At 38.6% G+C, this 22,822-nt stretch overlaps 1 protein-coding gene across 1 annotated transcript; it reads left to right on the top strand.

The window, feature by feature from the left end:
- The first annotated feature begins 5,748 nt into the window (after positions 1 to 5,748).
- Positions 5,749 to 21,110, top strand: slc16a5a (solute carrier family 16 member 5a). Its single transcript, XM_007572906.2, has 6 exons — positions 5,749 to 5,815; positions 6,634 to 6,806; positions 10,408 to 10,869; positions 14,304 to 14,447; positions 15,436 to 16,269; positions 19,707 to 21,110. The coding sequence occupies exons 3-6, from the start codon at positions 10,512 to 10,514 to the stop codon at positions 19,919 to 19,921; spliced, it is 1,551 nt and encodes a 516-aa protein (XP_007572968.1). The 5' UTR covers positions 5,749 to 5,815; positions 6,634 to 6,806; positions 10,408 to 10,511; the 3' UTR covers positions 19,922 to 21,110.
- Positions 21,111 to 22,822: the final 1,712 nt, after the last annotated feature.

The raw sequence follows: 22,822 nt of genomic DNA, 5'->3' as shown, positions 1-22,822 counted from the left end.
AAAAAGAAAAGTAATATTTATGCTTACTGCTGCTAACAGGCTGACGTTGATTATCATGGTGTACAAAATGTATAACGTTTGATTATTTTGACTTTGCAGCAAAGACTTTGGCTAAATTAACAGTACGTTTCAAGTAAATGTGCAGCGTATCAAACCTTCCTGCCGTTCTGGTCAAGGGAAACACCTTTTTTCAGCCAACTAAATATCATCAAACAGCAACAGGTGGGGTAGGGGCGTGCTATGCTTCTTACAGCTGGAGAAATCTCTGCTTACCTTGGCACTTTCTCTAGAGTCTGTGAGCTGTAAAAACGACATGGTGGAAAATTTACACGTGTTTGAAATCGTAACTTTTTAAAACCTCGGCATATCTTCGTAAAGGGGAAACCCTGCTTCCTAAAACAGCATCACATTCATTTTGTAATACCTTTGACCTTGATGCATTTTATTTTCATATAGTACACTAAAAGCATACTCGCATTTTAACTATTTCTCCTTAAAGCTCCTGGAGGTTCCACTCTTTACATGGTAACAGATATATATATTTTTTAACACAGGTCATCTATAGAACTGGCATTGTTTGTTTCAACCTTAACATGAACATATTTATTGCTTTTAAATCAAGCATGAACAAAAATTATGCATCTTGATGAGGGAAGAAAAAAAAAAGAATCAGTGTTTTCATGCTTATGGTTAAGTTGGGACTCGGAGCCCAAACTTTGAGGCAATGTTTTCTTTCCTTCTCTTTCTTCAGTGCGTGCGTGTGTGTGTGTGTTGTGAAGCTATATCCTACTAACAGTAGTTATGAGCAGACAGCCTGCAGTTGAATATACCCAAACATTTCATGAAGGAGTATTTGTTTTCTTACCTTGGCTGTTACTTCCCTTTGTCTGTGTTCAGTGTTGTGCCTTCCACCAGTGTTGTGCTCAGTAGTACTCCCCTTTTATGAGAAGATGCCTGTCATACTCTTAACCCTCCTGTTGTCCTCGGGTCAAAATTACGCGAAATGACTATACGCGGGTCAAAATGGCCCGAGGACAACAGGAGGGTTAAAAAAGTCAGGAGGTTTCTACCTAAAGTATAGAGTGTGCAGTGTTTTTTTGTTTGTTTTTTACCAAATGAAAATAATTTTGAATATAGGCATTAAGGCTCTCTGGCCTGGGCACCCTTCTACCAAGGGGCGGCACAAGCAAAAAAAAAATAAAATAAACTCTGTCAGTTGTGCCCCAAACAAGTTTTCTGTGTGTATCTGCATGTCAAGCCAATGACGTTTGAGGACAATTGCAAAATGTTGTGAGATTTTCATGCTTTTTTTGTCATCTGGAAAATTTTTAGATTGAGACGAGCATTAAAACCGTATCATAAAGATACAGGTTAAACCTGAACTGAATCATTCTGGGCTTTCAGACATTTGTAATTTCATATTTGCTTTGTGAAACCAGTTTGGGAAAACTGATAAAATCCCGCAAATGGTTAAGATGATCCCTTGGATTGTTTTAAGCTAGCATTAGTGACTGCTTCCTTTGGGACTGACTGATTTTGAGCTACGTCACCCAACTTTCAGTTGCACTTTACCCCTTTCTGGGACAAACATTTCTAATGATTCGTTGGAATTATTGTATATGCAAAGTTACTAAATGGGTGTACTTCCAACACATTCATTTTACAAAGAAAGTTCTCTTCTTCTGCTAGTATCTTAGTAAAACATCAGGAGTGCACTTTTTTAAAAGAAATCAATTTGACTGAGAACTTGAGATCCTTTTGCAGTTTATATTTTAAGTGGCATGCTAACATCCCCATTTAATAATTCATATGTTTGTGATTAATATTTAAACTGTCCAATGTTCTTTTTAAAGTCCGAGATTGATCCAATCTCAAAAAATCAAAGGCTCAGAGCGATTTTAGCTGGTTTGTGCTTGAAAGAAAATGTTAGCTTGTAAAATAAACCATCATTTTGATTAAAAGACATTTAGCTCCATGTCTAGGAAGTTTTTAAAGTGAAAGTGTTGTCAGTGTTAGACCTTAAAGAGATTTTTGTGAAAGATGCTAATTATAGCCTCCCAGAGTTAGCATGAGGGAAACCTTCTTTAAAATATTATTTTTTGAATAAGCTACCTTGGTAGTCAATGTTCATTTAAGATAATCAGTTAAATTACTATTTAGAAAACACATATTACTGTTGACAGTCAAAAGACTGTCTCAGATAATGCTAATAAGACATTTACAACAATGGTAATTATTTGAGCCAAATGGAGTTAGTTGTGTGACTTTTCTTTTTTACTGTTTTTTAGCTGTCACTTTAAGATCTAGCTTATGCATAGTGCAAATAAATGTGTTCCCAAAGTCAGTCTGTTTAAGCAAATTTGGTAAACGCTTTTTTAAAATAAGTAAAAATTCAGGGATGAACTAATGTTAGCAGCGCTAATGCTAATCATCGTTTCTCACAGTTAGCCTGAACAAAAAACATTTCTTAAAAATATTTTTTAAAATGTTGCTGCAATTTTAGTACTGAGACAAATTGAATTTTAAAATGGCAAAAATATGCTGTCACTATACAACCTGACATTCAGTGACATTCAGCACAAAGCCCTTTTTAAATGAAAGTGATATTGGCATTTAGCTAATGCTAATTCTTGTCTTAGCTTCCAGCTGGCAAACCATTTGAGTTATATTGTTTGAGGTGGGATGATAATTAGCTGTAGTTTTTAGTAGAAAGCAGTGATGATGCTGATCACAGCCACAGTTTATCTGGAAGGCTTTCATTAAAAGCTTAGAGACAATATAAAAGTTTTAGATTAAAGTGAGATGCAACAAAGATCCCTCCTGTGGTTTTAGGTTTTCTTCACTGCTTTATTTTACGGGATCAAATATGTTGGGAACCACTTACCTTATTAAACTTTGCCGTGTGATTCTCCAACTATCTGCCTACAGAAACACGCTGTTAATGAGCAAAAGATTTAATCACTTAAACTAGTTTCTATACAAAATGTTGTGCAGTACTGCCAAAAAAAAGAAGTATCTGGGCACATAAAAAGTTGAGAGCATGCATTGTTCTAAGGATAATAATCTTATGTTCTGAACTTCGTCTGACCTCTGTGTTGGTGCAAAGTTGATGTGAAGCATGATGGGGGGCGAAGATGACGGCATGGCTCTGGTTTGTACGTTGTATATTTCTGTGTGGAACAGTTGGTCGACAAATAGATGAACTCGTGACTCATGGACGACATGGTTCTGTTATTTGTTGTTGTTTTTTTGTTTGTTTCTTTGTTTGTTTTGTGCCGTGTATGTAGTTTTGAACACAAATTAACCTGCCAGTCAGACTGGAGACCTTTCCACAACAAGTTTTGAGTTAGGGAGTGCTTTTTTTCTTTGCAACCTGCAGAAGACCATGCAAAAAAATATATATAAATATAAATATATAAATATATAGAAACTGAAAATGTCTTGTGGATCAACTCACCAGTTAACCTGTAAGCACCTGCATGCATTTGTGGACATGCACACGCATATACTCATTTAGATGTATTAGAAATGTCGCATATTAACTTACTTTGTGCTCATTTATCAGCAGTATTGATGTCAAATGTGAATATTGTTAATGAAGACTGTGGAGAACATTTAACATTTTAATTGTTTGTTTCACTTTAATTTATTTTATATTTTTTCAAATTTTGTCTACCAATGTTGTTACTTTACATGTAACAATTTTAACAAAGCCCTGTCTGGTTTGTAATCATAAAAAAATATGTCTGTGTTTTAAAACATGGCTCCCTGACTATTTATTGCTTCTGTTTGACTAAAGAAAATACAGGCTGATGTTCTACTTTAATAATAAACTTTATCTTATTCACCCAAATAGGAAGACAAATTAATTAAACATTTGAGGAGAAAGCAGTGTCTGCATTTCTCTTGATAAGCTCAGACTTTCAGGTTGTGACTGAAATCCGACCATGACGTGATAGGAACAAACTAAATAAGTTCAGCCATGTAAAACAAACATAGCTGAGATTTTATTCTTTGCAATATCTTCAAACTAAAAAGAAATATCAATTTTATCTCCAAAAAGAGCATAGTTAATTCACTTTTAAAAGGTTTCATCGGTGAGTGCAACAACAAATTATGAATTTATCTGTCAACCTCAACCATCAATGTCAATTTATTTATAGACTGCAGCATTTTAAAAACAAGATTCTTTACAAATCAGTCAGAGAACAGAAAAACAAAGTAATAAATGGAAAGAAACAGTGTCTCCCCTGAGTATCAGAATCTGCAGCGATTAATCACAAACTATGAAAATAAATATTCAGGATCTGATTTACAACAAACCTCAGTCTCTTTATGTATATTGGTTAAAACCAGGGAGACGTCTTGAGTTGGACTGCAGTGGTCTGAGGGTGTCAGTGGGCGGGGCTACTGCTCTTTTCTAAAATAATTTACCCTAAAGTTGACTTGCTCTGCAGGTTAACTAATCAGACACTACGGTCCATTTTGCGGGATTTAAATTAATTAAATTGAATTTCAAGGTCAGTAAAGGAATAATGTTATAATTCAGCAGTAAATCATTATGTTTCAAAACAAAATAAAATTCACTTTCTAAGATTTTTAGTTTCTAATTCTATTTTAGTTTTTCACATATAAAACTTTTTGATTACGTTGAGATCGTTTTGGCCTTACAGTAATTAAGCCTCGACTTCACATCAGCAAACAGGCCACCAGAGGTCGCCCAAAGCGAATTATTCAGAGTTTAATCGACATCGGAATAGTCCAGCATCCCTTCATACTTTTCAAGATAATCTGTAATTAATTTTCCATGAGTATTTTCAGATTACTGGTTTAAGTTTAAGGTGACCCTCGGCCCCAGTCTCAAGTCTTTTGCCGCCTCTAACAGTTTTTAATTTCCCTGTATTTATCCTGACCAGCTTCTACGTCCTGATAACTTCACGTTTCACAAGTTTGTTGGCATGATATGCATCGTTAATCTTCAGTTTAGTCTCAACAGGTTTGGACATACTAATACATAATTTGCTGGACAACTTGAACAGGACTTTTACTGGCTTTCTCTTGAAGTGTTTTGTCTTGCCTCTTTACTATAAAGTCCAGAACTACGAGATTGTGAATTGTTATATTCTCTCGCCTTTCAATTAAGGTGGGTTTGCAGTCGAGTCACACTGTGTCTTGTTTCTCTTTAAGATTGTTTTATATCCTAACCCAAATTTAAAATTCTTCACACAAATTTCATTTTTTGTTGGGTTCACCTCCCTACCCCAAAATTATATTCTTCCTTTCTAGAATGAACATTTTGATAAATAAAACTCAGATTTAGTGAATCAAATTGAAACACAAATTTTATGCATGACGTCTTAGGGTTCAGGGATTTTACTTGCTGTTGCCCAGTGATTCAGTCCGCACCGTGTTGGTTAAAGCAGCAGCTGATTCTGTGAGCTTCTCCCTCCTCTATGAATTGTACATTGTGTCCACCTTCCACTGCTTTTCATGAACACGTTTATGGCAAGCTGTTTGTTCATTTAATCAAAGCGAAGGAAAACTTACTACACAACAGCTAAACTGACACAGATGGCACAAAAACAAAATAATGCCAGCAGTGCAAAAAGCTGGAATATGGGAGCATCATCTAAAACTGAAAGGCTAATAAATGCCAGGCAGGTGCTTGGTGGATCCATGATCAGGTGGTTTTAATCAGCAAAATGCAAAGCAGCTGGTAGAGATGAAAGGCCTCAGGCACTGAGCTGATAAGGTTGAGAGTTAGCTCAACCAGTTGCTAGGACGTGCAGCATGACTGCCGCTTCTTCACAGACAGGTATGGGTGGCCGGCCAGGTGGAGAAGACACAGAGCTGGAGATCAGAGCCGGTCCAAGCTTTTTTGGGCCCCTGAGCAGATTTTTCTTTGGGCTCCCCATATACTCTGTCACCACCAGATCTGCTTTATCACTGCTAAGCTACTCTGTGTGTGCGGCATACTTGTTATCATTAGCATCATTTGCAATTTGCTTACATCATACCAGGAGTAGCAAACTAAAAAAAAAGTGCATTTTGAAATGCAGCATGGTATGTGTTATAATTTTTAACTATTTGAAAGTTACACCAGCTGATAAACACAAAATTAGAGTAAATGAGTTTGATATATTTCACCAGCAGTGGCAGAATGCAGGAACAGCAGGAAGATATTAGCCACTATTCATGTAACAGCAATATAAATAATATAGAAATTATTCAATGGGTAACAGCATTTAGTTTGTATTATTCAGTCATCTGTCTATCTTCAAATTTTCACATTGAGCATCGCTAAAATTCACACTCATCTGCGATAGCTAAACAGAAAGAATACACCATAGAATAACTTGTGGTGTTGGTATTGTTTAATTGAGGGCAAAAACGCCATCATAATCCTATTTTCAGCAGCATGATTGGGCCATTGACTGCAAATAAATAATATTTTCTTTATATGGTGACTTTGCACCCCCTTTCTAATGTCACCCTGGGTAAACGCCCATATGGTCCATATTAAACATTTGTAAAAAAACAAACAAAAAAAAAACACTGTAAGCCTGACGCATACTGGTAACTTTTGGCTTTTAAAGTTATTAAATGTTAAAACCGCTTGCCACATCCGCTCAGGGACAGCCAACGGCGGGGCTTATCGAGGCCTGCTCTCCCTTCACTCCCGTCAGCGTCTCCGTAATCCTCATCTAGTCCCCGCCCACGCGGCGGACGGTGTGGTCCGTTACGAGCTAATATCAGCTCAACAGTTTTTCCTCCGGCAGACACCGAGGAGCAGCACGGCTGGAAAGGTGAGTAACTGCGTTTGTTTAAAAAAATAAAATAAAATAAAAATACGGAAGAGATGGCTTTTGGTGAAAGCACTTCCTCCTCTTTCCTGAACTGATGTTGGAGACGTTCATCCGTCAGAGGGAAGCTTCACAGTTCACGGTGATGCGAGAAACAACGAGATTTAGATCTACTGAGAAACATATTTACATTTTTATCTCGTGGCAGAGAAACCAGTGTGGTCTGAAAGTATTGTGACTGTGTTTGGGTTGGAAACCCAGGTTTAGATGCGTGACTTTTAGACGTAAACAAGGGGAAATAAAGGCGAGTCGAGAGTGAATGTAGGGAGAAAGAGAGAGCTGTTTAACGAGAGTTTTAAAAGCTGAGGCTTCATTCAGTGACATTAAAGCTGCTCCTCCATCCTGTAAGGGTGGCTCGTCCCGCAGAAAGGTCAGCTGCCATCAAACTATTTCACCAAAGATAAATTAGATCCACGGGGATTTCTTCACTCGTCTGGCAGGAAAAGGATTAGTGCCCGGGGCAAATTTGATTTTCTGCCACCCCACAGTAAGCCAGGCACACAACTTCTCCCCGCTAACAGCCCTCTTCTTGAGGAAAAACAAACAAACAAATCAACGTCATAAACTAAGATGTTGATGCGATAATAACTGATCTTCTTCCAAATCGCTGAACCACTTGTGCTAGTCGGGCTGCAGTTGCTGACAATCTGATACATTTTGATATAAATTATTTGTAGATTAAATCCAAACAAATGAATTCAACATTTTCCAAAAATTAGTGCTATTAAAGTTGGGGTTTTTTATTGGCTACAAGTGGCATGTTTGTTGAATACCCTATTATTAACCAGAAATATCACCTTGTTAATTGATGTTACTTTATAAAAACTGAATGAACAGGTATAAATAAGTGTTATATTTAACAATATTTTAACTTTTAATAATTAATATTATTAGCAGTAAGTATAAGGGGTACTTGCCTGTTTCTAAATTAACTCAATTAGATCACAATTCACAGCTTTGCTTTAATTTTTGTCTGAATAAAATAAATCTGTGTTATTAATTTGACCTTGACAGTCCCACACCGGCCCATGCCTAAATCACAGTTTCATCCATCACAAAGTCTGTTTGAGAGCATGTGTCAACACCGCAGCAGAATAATTGAGTGACATTTCTAAGCTGTGAATCAGTAACGACATCTAGACATAGGAATTACACTAATTACACTCTTTGTGTAAAAGAAGAAGATGGGACACCTGTATTATTTAGCGAAGTGAGATCCTAGAGGAAGTCAAAATCTGCATTTTATTTCTTCATAAATGACAGAATTTGAATTTTTCTGAACTTCTTTTTTTCCTTTTGATTAAATGATTCAATACTGAAAATTCACTTTTCTTTTGTGACAGGCCTACATATAGTTGCACTTTTTGTATTTTAAGTTTAGTAAAAATTAGGAGTGCACCGATTTATCACCCCGATGATCTATCAACTAACTGATTTATCAACTAACCAATTTATGAACACTGATTTTCTTAATTTTAGGAAAGCGTTATCTTCCAATACTTCCATGTGAAGTATTGAACCAGTTAACAATGGTCACCCCACTGCTGCCAACTCGGTGAATTAAAAAAAAAAAATATTTCCTTTATTTATCCAGGTAAACCCTGTTGAGATCCAGATCTCATTTTCAAGACGGACCTGGGCAGAAGTTTGCAATACACAGCAACCTGTGCTATATTTAGCAAAAAAAAAAATATATATATATATATATAGCACAAATTTATCTGACATTTCGGATAAAAAAATAAGTTTTGGCCAAAATCAGAATTGGCAGGTCATGCTTTTTAAAGATCGATAATCGACTTTTGGCCAGAAATGTGCAATTGATGCATTCTAGTAAAACTTAAAGATAGTTGAAAAATAGTTTACTTAATTTTTTTTTTTTTAAATAAATAATGGATCCCTGTTGTGTTTTTGTACACTTCAGTGAACCTGGTAAAGACCAGATAATCTGTATGATGTCCTGATAACGCCTCAGGGTTGAAAGAGATGGTGATTTGTTCTTGGGAAAAGAGTCTCGGGAGATTTGCTCGGCAGTTGCATGTGGAAACGGTGTTGAATGTCTTTGGACCAACTGCTGGGGGAACGTTTTCACAGAAGGCCTTTCATTCAGTGGTTTTTACAAGCTCATGCTGGTGTCACGTTGGCTCGACTCCCTCTGACGCCGAGCAGGTCGGTTCCTCCTTAAACTTATCAGGGCTTTGCTAAATTAGCAGCTGCAGGGGTAAAGTTCTGGATGTCTGGTCATGTTTTGTTATGAAATGCGGACAAATGGAGATGCACAGGAAATGTGCTCAACAGGCTGCTCTCCCTGGAGGCTTTGATTGTGCAAAAACGACTAAATAAAGAACTAAATGAATTAATGAGGCAGGATCTTCTGTCTGTTTTCTAACTTTGGAGCTTTTCTCATTGGTTCTGTGAAAACCTCTTTAGTAATTTTGTAATGTTAGACGAGATCAGAGCTCCAAGTTATGCTTTGTTTTTTGTCCACTTGGTCACCTTGCAGTAACCTCACATAATCGACTGTCTCTTTACAAATACCACTCACTTTTCAGCTGAGATTAAAGGAAGCCTTCAATATCTATTTGTAGATGTTGTTTTTAATTGATTTAATTAGCTCAAAAAAAAGTTTAAAACAGTCTTGTACCTCACAAAGAAAATGGTAAAGGCTGCGAACTATAAAGGAATTTATCAGGGTTTAAACCAAAGTAATGTTTTAAGATGTGACCTAAAAATAGGTTGTTTTGGCAGCTGCCTAGCAAGTAAGTGCAGGTCCACTTCATTATTTATAAGCTAGGGCTATAAAGGCTTGGCCTCCTCTGTGCTCCAGCCTGGACCCAGAGATAACTAAAAGCAAACACTTTTATCTAAGTGGCATGAAAAGCTGGAAAAAATGCAAAGACATAAACGAGCTAATCTATTGATGGAGTTTTTCTCCCCTCAACAAATTCTTCAAATTAATCCCAACACACTGGTAAATGGATGCAGTTGTGTTGAATGTATTGTTTTTTTGTCAAAGGTAAAATGGCAAATTCATGTGTGTCAGCATTGCAGGATTTTCTGTCTTTCACATAATAGAAGATTGCAGGATTTTATTTGTTTTTGTGAAATTATCCAATTTTTTAAATTCTAAAACGTAACATTAAACATGTCAGTGTATCCTAAATTATTTAAGATAAGTGCAAGTCTGAGTTCATTCAAATAAGTTTAATGATATTTTTTTTTTGTATGATATTAGTGCAGGTCTTCAACTTGCATTGCTGATTAGACGCCAATGTGCGTATTTACATTTTAAAACTTAGACAAGAACAGTTCAGAGTGGAAGAAAGTGCTCAGGTCAGATGAGACCGGGGTTAATCTTAGGACATGTTACATGCTCTGTGTGGAACATGGTGGTGGCAGCATCATGCTGTGAGGAAACATTCCTTCAGCAGATGCAGGGAAGCTGCTCAGAGTTTGAGCTAATCTGCTAAGAAGAGTAGATAAAAAAATAAAAGTGATTGAAGTGTGCACTCTGACGTTTCTCCTTATGCGATTGTGATCCCAGGTCTCCTGGAAGGACCCCAGCGGTTGCAGTGACATGGGCAGCCAACGTTCCTTCACATCCTGCAGAGCCAACGCCAGAGTCCCGCCTCAAGTGCCGAGCAGAAAATGACTCAGCGGAATGGAATCAGGGGCTCCAGTGATCCCGGTCTCCACTCGGAGACCTCCAAGGCCTTTGACCTGGCCAACGGTTTGGACCACGACGAGGGGCAGGTGGCGGCTGCTGACTGTGGGCAGGGGAGTGAAAGCGGAGACCCCGTCGCTATAACAGGAGGAGCCGTCACCGCTCCCGATGGCGGCTGGGGCTGGGCGGTTCTGGTTGCAACCATCCTGGTCCTGGCCATGACCCTGGGCTTCCCCGCCTGTGTGGGGATCTTCTACACAGACCTGCAGAACGAGTTCCACGCCTCCAACAGCGAAACGTCCTGGGTGCCGTCCATCATGACGTCGGCGCTCCATGCAGGAGGTAAATCGGCTGAGTCGTGGCCGTCCTTAAAGGTCGACGCAAATATGTGAACTGGACAATAAATCAATGACAATATATGTCGCGATAGAGACACATGATCAATATCAATAAATAATATGCCTGATTTAACGTTCAGTAATTTCACTGGACTACGAACCAGAGCCGCGCAGCATTCTGGGCGATGTAGGCAGAGGAAAAGCTTTAGCCTCTCAATCTCTTATGGCTAGCAAGGTTGGTGGCATCAACTAACTCAGTCACACTTTGGTTACCTAGCAACATCCTGTTGAGTAACTTGTGGTTACCTAGCAACATCCTGTTGAGTAACTTGTGGTTACCTAGCAACATCCTGTTGAGTAACTTGTGGTTACCTAGCAACATCCTGTAACTTGCACAGTAGCAGTTCCAGGTTTTGCCACTGTGCCTCATAACTTCTTAAAAACAACAACAAAAAAACATGCCACCAGTTTGGCAGCATTTCAGATATTTAATGCGCAAAAAACAAGTTTTTTCATGGTATTTTGTGGTGCTGTTGTGATAACAATAAAAGTGACGATTACTTATTTTTTTTTTTTACTTCTGTTTTAGGTAACTTGTATGGCTGTGACTGCCCTTAAAAAACACTCCATTTGTCTTCTTTGGGACATCAGTCACATAAAGAAATCTAATTTGTATCACTGTACTGCACACAGTAACTGGATTTTTATCATATTTTCACATTTATTGATGTTTCTTAATGCTCTCATTAAACAAACAGCTGAGAAAATGGCTAACAATCCCAACAATATGGACAGTTTTGATGCTTTTAAACATTCACTGGAATTCTTCATGACAATAATAATATAACAATGTAGATGTTAATATGACTGCGGTTACAGTTATATTAACATCTGCAAATGTAATGTCCTTAGAAGTTGCCCTTTAACACGCCACAGAGGGTGAGATAAATGCTTGTATTGTTCAGGGGAACATGTGAAAGGTGAGAGTGGGAATTTGCAAGTCTTGCTGTGTTTGTGTTGGTTTAGGTGAGATTATTTCACGAGAAACCGTGGCAGGCTTATTTCTCAAAACCAAAACGGACCGTTTTAGTTTTCAGAGTCCTGCTTTTTTTTTTTTTTTTTCCCATCCATCTATTCCCTTCTTTTTACCTGCCTAATTATGTTCAGACACCCAGACGGGCTGGAGCCTGCATGTGGTATTTCACATCCACTCATCCTTGGGAAGAGTTTCATACTAATTTCAGGCCTTCACAATTCATTTAAACAGTTCTTTTTAAAGGAATATACAACAGGAAACTGCAATGAATTTTGAAAGTAAAACATTGGTGTGAAAGTTTGAATTAATTGTGAATTAAGAAAAAAAAATTGCCTGAATTCTACACTTTGGTTTAACGTTCGTTTTGAACGTAGCAGAGAAACCAGTCATTTTCTCACAGCTGTAAATTAACTTCTGATTTTTTTCATTCTGATTTGGGTTTTTGACCCAATCCTTGCCAGAGATGGTTCTCACCAGACCAGACATTTAAGCTCGGTTTATATATTTTCAACAGGGTTTTCTTCTGGACCATTCCACAAGCTTAATGTTTGCTAATTGTATCTATTCCAAAACCAGTTTGGGATCTTTGTCCTGCTGGAACAACCAGTTATGTTCACCTTTCTACCATTTATTTGGAGATTTAAGGTGAAGTGGAGTAATTTGGAGGCAGTTCTCCTAGTCTGTTATTCCATCCACCTTTAACAGGAACAGTAAAACAGACCCTCAGCATAATGCTGCCACCACCATGCCTGGCACAGTTTGAAGCCACCAGTATTTTTATGATATTCTTATTTCTGTGAGTTGAAGTAGGGCAAAAAATTTTAATTAAACTCTCTTTACTGACAATATGGGCTCAGTGTAACGTATGTAGTGACAGAACAGGCTACAAATGCTAAGTGAGGACAGAATCGCTAAGCTAAACAATGAACGGTGCCACTAAATATCTTATTTTGTAATAGTTGCTTGGGTTTTTTTTTTCACTGTCCTACTCGGAGAACGATCTGTGTAGCCAGTAATGTCAACATCCTCTTTTTATCAGACTTTTATTCAAACTCGGTGTAACACATTAAACAGGGTGGGACGGCTGTGTGGGCAAAGGCGTCTAAAGTCAACATGCAGTGAGTTTTAAACACACCTGTTCAAATAGCAGGTTTTTAGGTACGAAAAAACCTGGTGTTTTGTCGAGAAATACTAGTTTTTATTGTCCGATCCATAATGTTATCAATATGGATCATTTTCTTTAAACTTTTTTATCCACCTTCAAATAGGCCATCTGACTTGTCTGCACAGGTTGATTTCGTTGAAGCGTTTTGATCCAGTTAATGTGTAAACGGAAAGTGATTGGTGAAGTTTGAAGTTTCTCCCCCCTGCCTGTGTTTGGTGTGTTGTGGAGACGGGCGGCCGCCCTCTGCTTCACCTCTGCTGCTGATAACATAAATCCCCGAGAACAGCGTGGAGGCCAAGACGCTCTTCTGTGTATTGACCTCATTTATGAACGTCTTCACGTCACGGTGTGAACTTCCTCTTCCCTGCTCTGTTCATGTCAGATGGGCTTGGATTCGGTGCCTAAGCTTTGTGGATCCACCGCAGACCAAATCTAATTGAAATCATATCGCTGTTGTTCAGCTGTCTGATCACATCGGGTACAGCGAGCGCTGGAACTGCAGCACTGAAAGTTACAGTCAGGCTTCAGGCAGTTTCAATGGATTTCAGGGGCAGGAATGCTTTGAGCTTTGAAATGCTCTTAATCCCCAAAGAAATGGGACAAGAAGGTTTATCTCCATTAAGCTGCACCAAGCTGCTACTTCCTTTCCAGTTTTACAAGTTGAACGATCTACAGATGTTAGTGTTCATATCATGGACATTAAATGCTAAAAAAAAGAGCTTGTAATTGTGTTTCTAGGGTCTTGAGGCTTGTTTTTTTTCTATAGTTAGTTGTTGCCTCAACAAGGTCAAACACTGTCCCTGGAAATATGTAGCAACATGTAGCTCAAAAACAAAGTTGAGCAGTGTTGAATTTGATACCCCTCCCTCTGACATTTAACCAAGGGAATCTCTGTATTTAATACTCAGGCTTTCAGATTCACAGTGTGAAACTTCCCTCTCATACATCATCTATGAGCTGCAGCTAAAGACACACGACGCATTAAAGATCAGAGAAACGTTTCTGTACATTTTCTGAACGTGACTTAAAATGTCTCGCAGCCTAACAAGTTTTACGGCTTTATTCAACACGCTGATTGCAAATACAAGAAAGCAAACACTTCATTTCTTAGCTCAGATTGCAGCTGAGCAGGTTTTGTGAAGCAGGCAGGATTAGGAAAGCAGCCTGTGCCTCGTGAGCCTTTACCCACTTCTGCTCCGGTGTGCATTAAACTGAGAGCATTTCATGTGATCCACAGGTCCGTTCTGCAGCGTGCTGGTGGGGAAGCTCGGCTGCAGGCCCACTGTCATGCTGGGCGGGGTCCTGAGTGGAGTCGGAATGGTTGCCAGCTCGTTTACCAACTCCATCGCCGAGCTTTACATCACCGCTGGAGTGATTACAGGTCAGCAAAGTGATCCATACTGACGACACGAGGTGAAACGATTAATCCGATTAATTGGCCATTGAAATAATTTACTCATTTAGTAATCGATGCAATTGTTAACTGGACACAAACTCTAACAAAAGGCAATTTGTTGAATAACAAAAAACAACACAATCAGAGCATTACGTAGTCAAAAACTGAACAAAATATAGAAATATTTTGAATGAAAGATAAAAAAAAAATCCCTTTGTCTATAATTATGATCTACCCAGAACTCAAGTGGCAAGTTTTAGCTTCACTTGGTTTTACATTCTGTTAAAAAAAAACCCTCATATAAAGCAAATTTTGCTTTCCAATTATCAATAAATCTAAAAAAAAAAAATTTCAACAGAACAGCCCTACATGGTAGTGGAGTTGAGCATAAAGGACCGAGCTTTTTATATGTTGATTTTAGAAGGATTTAAAAAAAAAATTGTATTATGTGTTGAACCAGATTACATGCAGATTCATCCTTTACTACTAATAATCATGGATGCACTAAAGGGTTTCTGTTACTGGATTGAAGGCAATAAGATGTTTATTTTCTTATTTAACAAGGGAATTCATTTTTTTTAAATCTATGCAGCTCTTTTATTGTATTTCTGAAATTGTATGAAAATGGTTTAAGTGGTTAAATAAAAAAAATGTTCAGATTTTTCAATCCAATTAATCATCAGAATAATCCAATAAGATAATCATTAGTTGCAGCTCTAGTTGAGATCTTCTGGCAGAGACCCTCTAAGGAAACAATGAACCCTTTGTTTCACTCACACAGTGACATCGCCTCTGCTTCTAATATTGATAATTCCAGGTTTATAAAATGTGTGTGGAAATCAAAGCTTTACAAAGAACAGATATCAAGAATTAGCCAAAAAAATTCTGATCGGCGCATCGCTCCAGTAGAAAATCTCAAGTCTTTAATTTTTATTTCTCAGATATTAAAAGCAGCATCTCCACTCTGTTGCAGGACTCGGCTTCTGCTTCAGTTTCCAGCCGGCTGTCACCATCCTGGGTCACTACTTTGTGCGTCGGCGTGCGTTTGCCAACGCCATGTCGTCCACGGGAACGGCGCTGGGACTCTGCACTCTGCCTTTCCTGGGGAACTACCTCCACTCAGAGTTCGGCTGGAGGGGGAGCTTTCTCATCCTGGGCGCCGTCCTGCTGAACAGCTGCGTGTGCGGCGCCGTGATGCGGCCCCTTCAGCCCAAAAAGCATCGCGGCCAGCTGCTGATGGACCGCACACCTGTGCCGTCGGAAAAGCAGGCGAAGCGGGAATCGAGGCTTAGGACCGCCTGGAGGTTTTTGGTGGCCTCCGTAAAAGAACACATGGCCTTCGATCAGTTTCTCAACAACCGGCATTACCGCGTGTTTGCCATAGGCATCACCTTCATGATGCTGGGCTTCGTGGTGCCGCTGGTGTATCTGGTTCCGTACGCCACGGCCCACGGCATGGAGCCGAGCCGGGCCGCGCTGCTGCTCTCCATCCTGGGTATCGTTAACATCGTGGTGCGGCCGCCGTTCGCCATCATGTTCAACATGCAATGGTTCAAAGGGCGGCACGTTTATGTGTTTGCCTCCGCTTTGCTCTTCAACGGGCTCAGTAACTGCATCTGCTGCATCGGGGCCAGCTTCCTCGTGCTGGTGGCGTACGTGGTCATGTACGGACTTTCGATGAGCGTGGTCGGGTCGCTGATGTTCACCGTCCTGATGGATATAGTGGAGATGAGGCGCTTCCCGTCGGCGCTGGGGCTGCTTGCCGTCATGGAGAGCATCACGCTGCTGATTGGACCTCCGCTGGCAGGTAACTCACAAAATATCATAAAATGATAACTCTGTCTCACAAAGTAAAGACTGAGGGTGTCCCGATCAGATATTGATATTGGAAATCAGTCGGATACCATCCGAAAAAGTATCGGATCATATCGGCCTAGATCTAAAATTTCAGTATTTAGTGCGCCCCAGCATTTCTATCCACTCTTGTTGCTGTCTAATATCCCTTGATCAAGCCTTTTCTAACACTCTGCACCACAAAATAAGTAAAAGTGTGTGTACTTTGTGTTGACATCGTATCTGGTCATTGTTGGCATCAGCCAGAACTCAAAGCTGCATCGTATCGGAAGTGAAAAGGTTGTGGCGGGACACCTCTGGTGAAGACGTTTTGCAACATGTCATCTGTTTCTCACAAGAAGTTGAGATGCTGACAAGTGTTCGTGGAAAGAATCTTTTTGCAGAAGTCTTGTGGTTCAGTCGTGACTTTGCAAACCCAAAAGTCATGCTGACTTATTCTTTTTCGACCAGCGGTGGTCACATTTGATGATAATCAATTAATCATCAGCTAAATCTTCACAGCTTCTTCAGAAACTGTAAGAATTAACTTTGTTCCCACCATCAATTGGTGCATTTTTGCTTCGTTTTCAAATGGTGGCGTGGTATAACTGTGAAACGGTCTTTTTGTTTATGGTGGAAACATTTGAATTGAAAAAGGCTGACCCGGTATTTATGAAAGTGGATGATGGCTTACTGTAACATCAAAACATTTTCTTTTGTCATTTGTGTCTTCAGTTTGTTGCTTTACTCTTGTTAGTTCCAGTAAATTTGTGAGGGTCATTTATTCAGCTCTTTTTGCGAGTTGAACAAACTCTAGTTTTCTCTATTTGAACACAAATAATCAGCAAAATAGTATAGTATTTTAATACTATGTCACAATCTCTCGTCCTCACAGGAAGACGTTCTCATGTTTGCTCTAAAGGGTGATTGGCAGACTGCAGTTGTTTCCAGTCAATAAGGCATGTTTAGACAGAGTTGGGGAAATTGTTGTATGCCACATTATGGAGTGGTGGGTGTGAGCAGCAGCAGAGGGGGAAACGATTGTAAGATTGCCATCGCTCACGGCTCAGATGACAGTTTGCAGGTTGCCATTTAGATGATCTGTGACGCAACCTCAGCAACAAGTCAGGATCGGTTTACTCCTGCAGAGCACGTGGGAGTAAACGGAGTCAACAATAACAGGTTAGAAAATGCTGGTATCTCTACGAAACATTCATAGAAAAGATGTAAGTTTAAAAAAAAAATGATTCAGTCGCAGTTTAATGTTTTCTATTGAATTTCATTTTTTACTTTATTTAAAATAAATGCTTGACTTGCCGGCCTAGATAATGTGCATTTGTGTAGACACCAGTTTTTCAGGCATTTAAAGTGAAAGAAATCTTTTTCATTTTCAGTTTAGCCTCAGCCAAAATTAAACAAATTATTGAAAGTAACTGATTCTAGTCTATAACTGCTGGATATATTACATATTTTTGGGGGATTTTTTTTTAAATTTATTTTTTTGTTTTGTTTTTTTTTTTTTTTTTTCCCTAAAATTTATTTTTTTGTTTTCAGTTTCATTCTTTTTCTGTGTTATATTTTTGAAAATGAATTTATTTTGTGGCACAATCTCATATTAATCACTAAATATTCAAATTGCACATTCTGCCTGACCTCATGTCGCTCATTACTGCTTTCTGCAAAAAGTCGCTGCATTTTCTGATAGACATCTTTCTGTTTCCGGCAAATTTTCTTTTCCAAACAGGAAAATACTTAATGTTGCCACAAGGTTGGGAAGTCACTCGGGATAAACGCAGCATTAGGTTTGAGATTGTATATAAAGCAGAAATTGATCCTAATCATGAACACTGAAACTAAAAGATGCTTAAAAAAGCATTCTCAGGTCCAAAACAGTCTGTAAATATGGATATGTAATGATCAAAAATTTACTAATGTAGATGCCGGTGACAAATGTTTGTGAACCTGAGTTTGAGAGTCTCTGTTGTTTAGGAACAAAATGCAAATGTAGTTCACTGAGTAAATGGCGTTCCACTTCGTCGGTGCAGTTTACCCAGATTTAAATGAGCTGTAATGCATGACTTCAGGGAAAAGTCCATGCTTCTGTATCTTTAAGATATCTTTAAGATACAGAAGCATTTCTTTAATAAGAAAACTGCTTTTCAGCAAATAGCATCTGATTCTCAAAGACCAGCGCTGCTTGTGTTAGACGGATCACATGGGGATAAAACTGGTGATAATTTTGGCCCTGAAGCAAAAAAAAAATCTGCCAGAAAATGAGTTCCTGCACAAGTATTATAAATTCATCTTGTCTTCTAGTGTCTGCCTCGTAGCTTTTACCCAATTTCTCCAATAAAAGTACGTAAAAGTTGTTGAAAATCATCTAGTTTGCCGTTTAAATGCAGAAAACAAATCTGTGACATTTGGAATATTCAAGCAAATGTTTCACATGCAGAGGCTGAACATGGAGATGAAATTAACTCTAAATATTTGGGTTTGTTGCATAAGTTACGGGAGGTGGAATGAAAAGCATTTGTCCCTCTGGGCGATTGGTGTTGAGATAAGAGACTGTGGAGGAGCAGATGGGCTGATGGAGCCGGGAAGCACCTATGATACTAAAATAAATGGTATTTCTAAATTAGTTGATCTGAAATTGTACAAGTGTTTTCAAGATTATTTCTTTGTTTTCTTTCCTGTGCAAGAATGTGGCTACAAGAAAATATGGCTGCAATTGGGTAAAAGTGGTCAAAAAAACATTTGTTTATTTGACCACTTATGCCTTTTTTAAATACAATATTAAAAATACATTAAAAGATGCAAATAAACAAATTATTTAGTTCCTTTTTCTGAATATGAAACTTTTTTTTTTTTTTGCCTAAAATACAATAACATAAAATCCCGTTAGCGTACGCTTGCAGCAAAGGATGTACTAACATCAACATGCGGAAAGCTCATTTCTGCTGGACTTAACATCAATAGATTTTAAGGCTAATCTGTAGACTATTTTCTGGATTAACAGATTAATAATTGTCTACGAAAGGTGCTTAAAAAGAGGTTTATTTATGTTAATTTTTTTTACAGAATTTGAACCTGGTGAAGCCACATATTTACAGACGAAAGTTGTTTTTTTTGTTTTTTATCTCAAATGCAATTTTTTTGTACAGTTTTGGCTTAGTTACTGCTCTGAGTATGTGGTTGTTTTTTTTAGCAAATGGCATTTTGTTTTACTCTATATACTCAAGTTAAAGATTGTTCATTAACTAATTCAATAATCGTTTAATCATTTCAGCCCTCCAAGGTAGAAAAGCTTAAAACCACTGTTCTCTGGCAAATGTTTGGCACCTTAAAGTTAGCAGTTCTGCAGCAACCTGTAGCATTAAAAATACTTACCGTCACTGTTTTCCTTTGCTGCAGGGATCCTGGTGGACAACACGCAACAATATTTCTACGTCTTTATCGCCTGCAGTGCCGTTGTTGCCTCCTCCGGTCTGTTCCTGATGCTGTCCTTCCTCTGGCTGGACAAAAAGGAGAGGAAGGCGTCTCAGCAGGGTCAGCTCTCTGCTCAGCCCGAAGCGGAGAATCCTGCGGCCGACGCCTCTCCTGTCTGCGCATACAGCGACCGGCCCTAGCAGGGAGACGAGGCCTCAGCCGGGGGACGGAGCGTATCACCAGCCTGTGAACCTGCTGCCACTGTGTTCACGTCGCCACTCGGGGCTCCGGCAGTTTTGCAGATTATTCCTGATGTTTGGAGCAGCCTGCCAGCGAAATGCTTGGAATGACTTCCACTAGCTGCGTTTCCGTTGGCCGCATAATTGCGCAGTTTGGAATTACAAAAACAAATTTGCTTTATATGAAAAGAAGCTCATTTTTTGCACTAGGATGAGGTTGTTTTTTTACCAGCCAAATTAGTGTATTTTGCAAAACTGCAAAGGAAAAACTTTTTTTCGCATCACACGAATCATGTGATCAACCAACAGACATTATTACTGGTGGAAAAGACGAGGATGACGACAGGAAGTGGTAGCGGAATGATGCCATGACATTTTATTTCTTTAATGATTTATGGCGTGAACAAACTTTTTCACGTGTGAACTTGCGTTTCCTATTTAACGGAAACGCCGGCGCAGTTGCGAAATTGTGTTTTTTTTCCAACAGAGTTTTGCACACATTTGTAAAGGAAACACAGCTAGTGTTGGTTAAAGTTGCATACCAAAATGAACAAATGTGCACTTACAACATGAATGTGATTGTACTGTTTATTGCAAAATGCTGCTGATCTTATCCATGCCATCTGTATCACTAGACTATTAATCATGCCAGGAAGTTTATAAGAAAACAAAACACACTAATTCCTGACTCTTTGCTGGATTTATCGCCATTTTAGTCTTTGAGTGTGCATAGGTGTGTACTGCGAAGATCAACTGAGGTAGGAGCCATTACACCGAGGCTTCTGATTACCCATCTGTTTACTTTTAAGCAAACGTCCAAAGACCAAACTCAGATAACCCCAGCAGAGCATGCTTGAACTTTTCACTCTTTCTGCATTAAGATTTAAACACATTAAATGAAAAACTTTAAGTGTGTTACCATGTTTGCACGAACATCTTGTTGCTTTTGTTTGATTTGGTGTCTGAAATTCAAAGGTGTTCACTGAAACTGAAGCACAACGGAGAAAAAAAGCAACTAGTTAGGAAATGCACCAATGTGGCACTTAAAAAAATTGTAACCTTCTGCACCTTTAACTTGTGTGATGTAGCATAAATAAATGATTTCTTTGTCATAATCAAACTAATTGTTAAACTTTCAACTCCAGCTGTCTGACAGCTGTCTGTAACCATATATAATGCTTCCACTGTGTTTTACTGTTGTCAGGTTGTTCTGTGGAAAAGGTGCCTTTGTTCTGCACAATCTGCTTTTATCCATCAGGTCCAGAGATCTCTCTTTACTTGATGTGCGTGACTAGCCAACTGTAACACAAAAGTTTTGCTTAGAAAACAAGAACTTAGAAAACCACCAGACTGAATGTCCTGACTGAAACTTAGATTTGCATCTGTGCTTTATCTTATTTCATTGAAATACTTTGGTCTCTCCTAAAGTTGAAAAACAAGCTGACATGAGCCCAACTGAGTGACCCACCTTGTGAAGCTTTGTGCAAATTCTGTCTGGATTTTGACTCGCCTTCTTGGCAGAATCAAAAAGTTATTTAAATGGTTTGATTTCCTATCACTGGCTTTGAGGAGGATCAAAACTGGAGTAATTGAGTCAGATTTTATTCAAATTTGAACTGAAGAACATGTAGGCCAGCGTCTCTGGCAGCAAAGTCGCTCAGCAGCAGAATGCTGCCACCACCGTGCTTAACAGTTTAGCATTTTAAGATTTGAAAGTCCCACCTTTACTCATCCAATCAGGCTGAGGTCAGATTTCTCTCTTTGTCTGGCCAAACAATTGCGTCTTTCCTTTTTGAATATCTTGTCATTTTCAGTTGAGCTGTCAAAGCCTAAAGGAACAAGACAAATGAATCCAAGTAACTACATTGTCTTATGAGTCTGATAAATCTATTGATCGTAGAGACTGACTCCAAAGCTTACAAGCTTAAAGATTTCTCTAAGAATAAAGTGCAAAAAATGAAGCATCCATCTGCTCTCTGCTCTGCAGAAGTGTCTTGCAGCTCATGTCCTAAATATGTTCCTGTCCACTTTTTTTTTTTTAAATACTAGTTTTCCTTCGACTCAACTTTCCATTGACGGGGTTTGATACAGCACGGTGAATAGCTGGCAATTTTAGCAACGGCCTTTTTTTTTTTTTGTAGCTTGAGTCGGTGACTCTGCTAGGCACAAAGTACACAGCCATTCTCTCAATTATGAAGACCTGAATTCAGGGAGGGATTATGTGCGTTTCATTTTTTGGGTGAATTAGTGAAATTGTTAATGTAACTTATTGAGATGCATCTGTATTTGGGTACAGGGACATGTTTTGATTTGTAGTTTAACTCTAGTATTGGAATCTAATGAAAAATTATGTGAATCAGCGTCACTTTAAAGTATCTGATTTATAGCAGTTTGAACAGGGTTTGTGTTGGACTTTTTAAGCACATCAAGGTTAACATTTTCCAATAACTTCAAGTATAAACTATTTTAAACCCCTGAAGGTGTCAGGAAATCAAAAATAACTTCTTGTTTTAATGGAAAACAAGTCATGTTTGTTGCTCTCTCACTCTGTCATGGAACAGTGCCTTTTTTATGTAGCTGGTTTATTAGGAAAAGATGACCTGCAGCGGCTCCCTTTTCACAGATGATTCCTTGTTTCCACTGAACTGATCTTTGAGGTGAGAAAAAGGAAGCAGCTCAAACATGGCGGTTTATCTTTTCAGCAATCACATGTTTCAGTTAACAGTGAGACAATCACTTCGTCCATATACTTTCAGAGCTAATAAAATGAGCGAGAAACTGTTGAACATTAAAGAAATATTTCAGGTATCAAATGTGTCATAGTAATAAACTGTTTAACCCGATGTTTACTTATCAGAGGAT

Source organism: Poecilia formosa, unplaced genomic scaffold (assembly GCF_000485575.1).
Source record: "Poecilia formosa unplaced genomic scaffold, Poecilia_formosa-5.1.2 Scaffold7, whole genome shotgun sequence".
NCBI classification, from domain to species: domain Eukaryota; kingdom Metazoa; phylum Chordata; class Actinopteri; order Cyprinodontiformes; family Poeciliidae; genus Poecilia; species Poecilia formosa.
Note: the sequence above shows the minus strand (reverse complement) of the source record. Positions and strands in the feature narration are given on the sequence as shown.

Excerpts from the sequence above, each read along its gene's own strand:
- slc16a5a (XM_007572906.2), top strand. The coding sequence starts at position 10,512 with ATGACTCAGCGGAATGGAATCAGGGGCTCCAGTGATCCCGGTCTCCAC. Across the intron at positions 10,870-14,303 it reads GTCGGCGCTCCATGCAGGAG|GTCCGTTCTGCAGCGTGCTG; the intron begins GTAAATCGGCTG and ends TGTGATCCACAG. Across the intron at positions 16,270-19,706 it reads GATTGGACCTCCGCTGGCAG|GGATCCTGGTGGACAACACG; the intron begins GTAACTCACAAA and ends CCTTTGCTGCAG.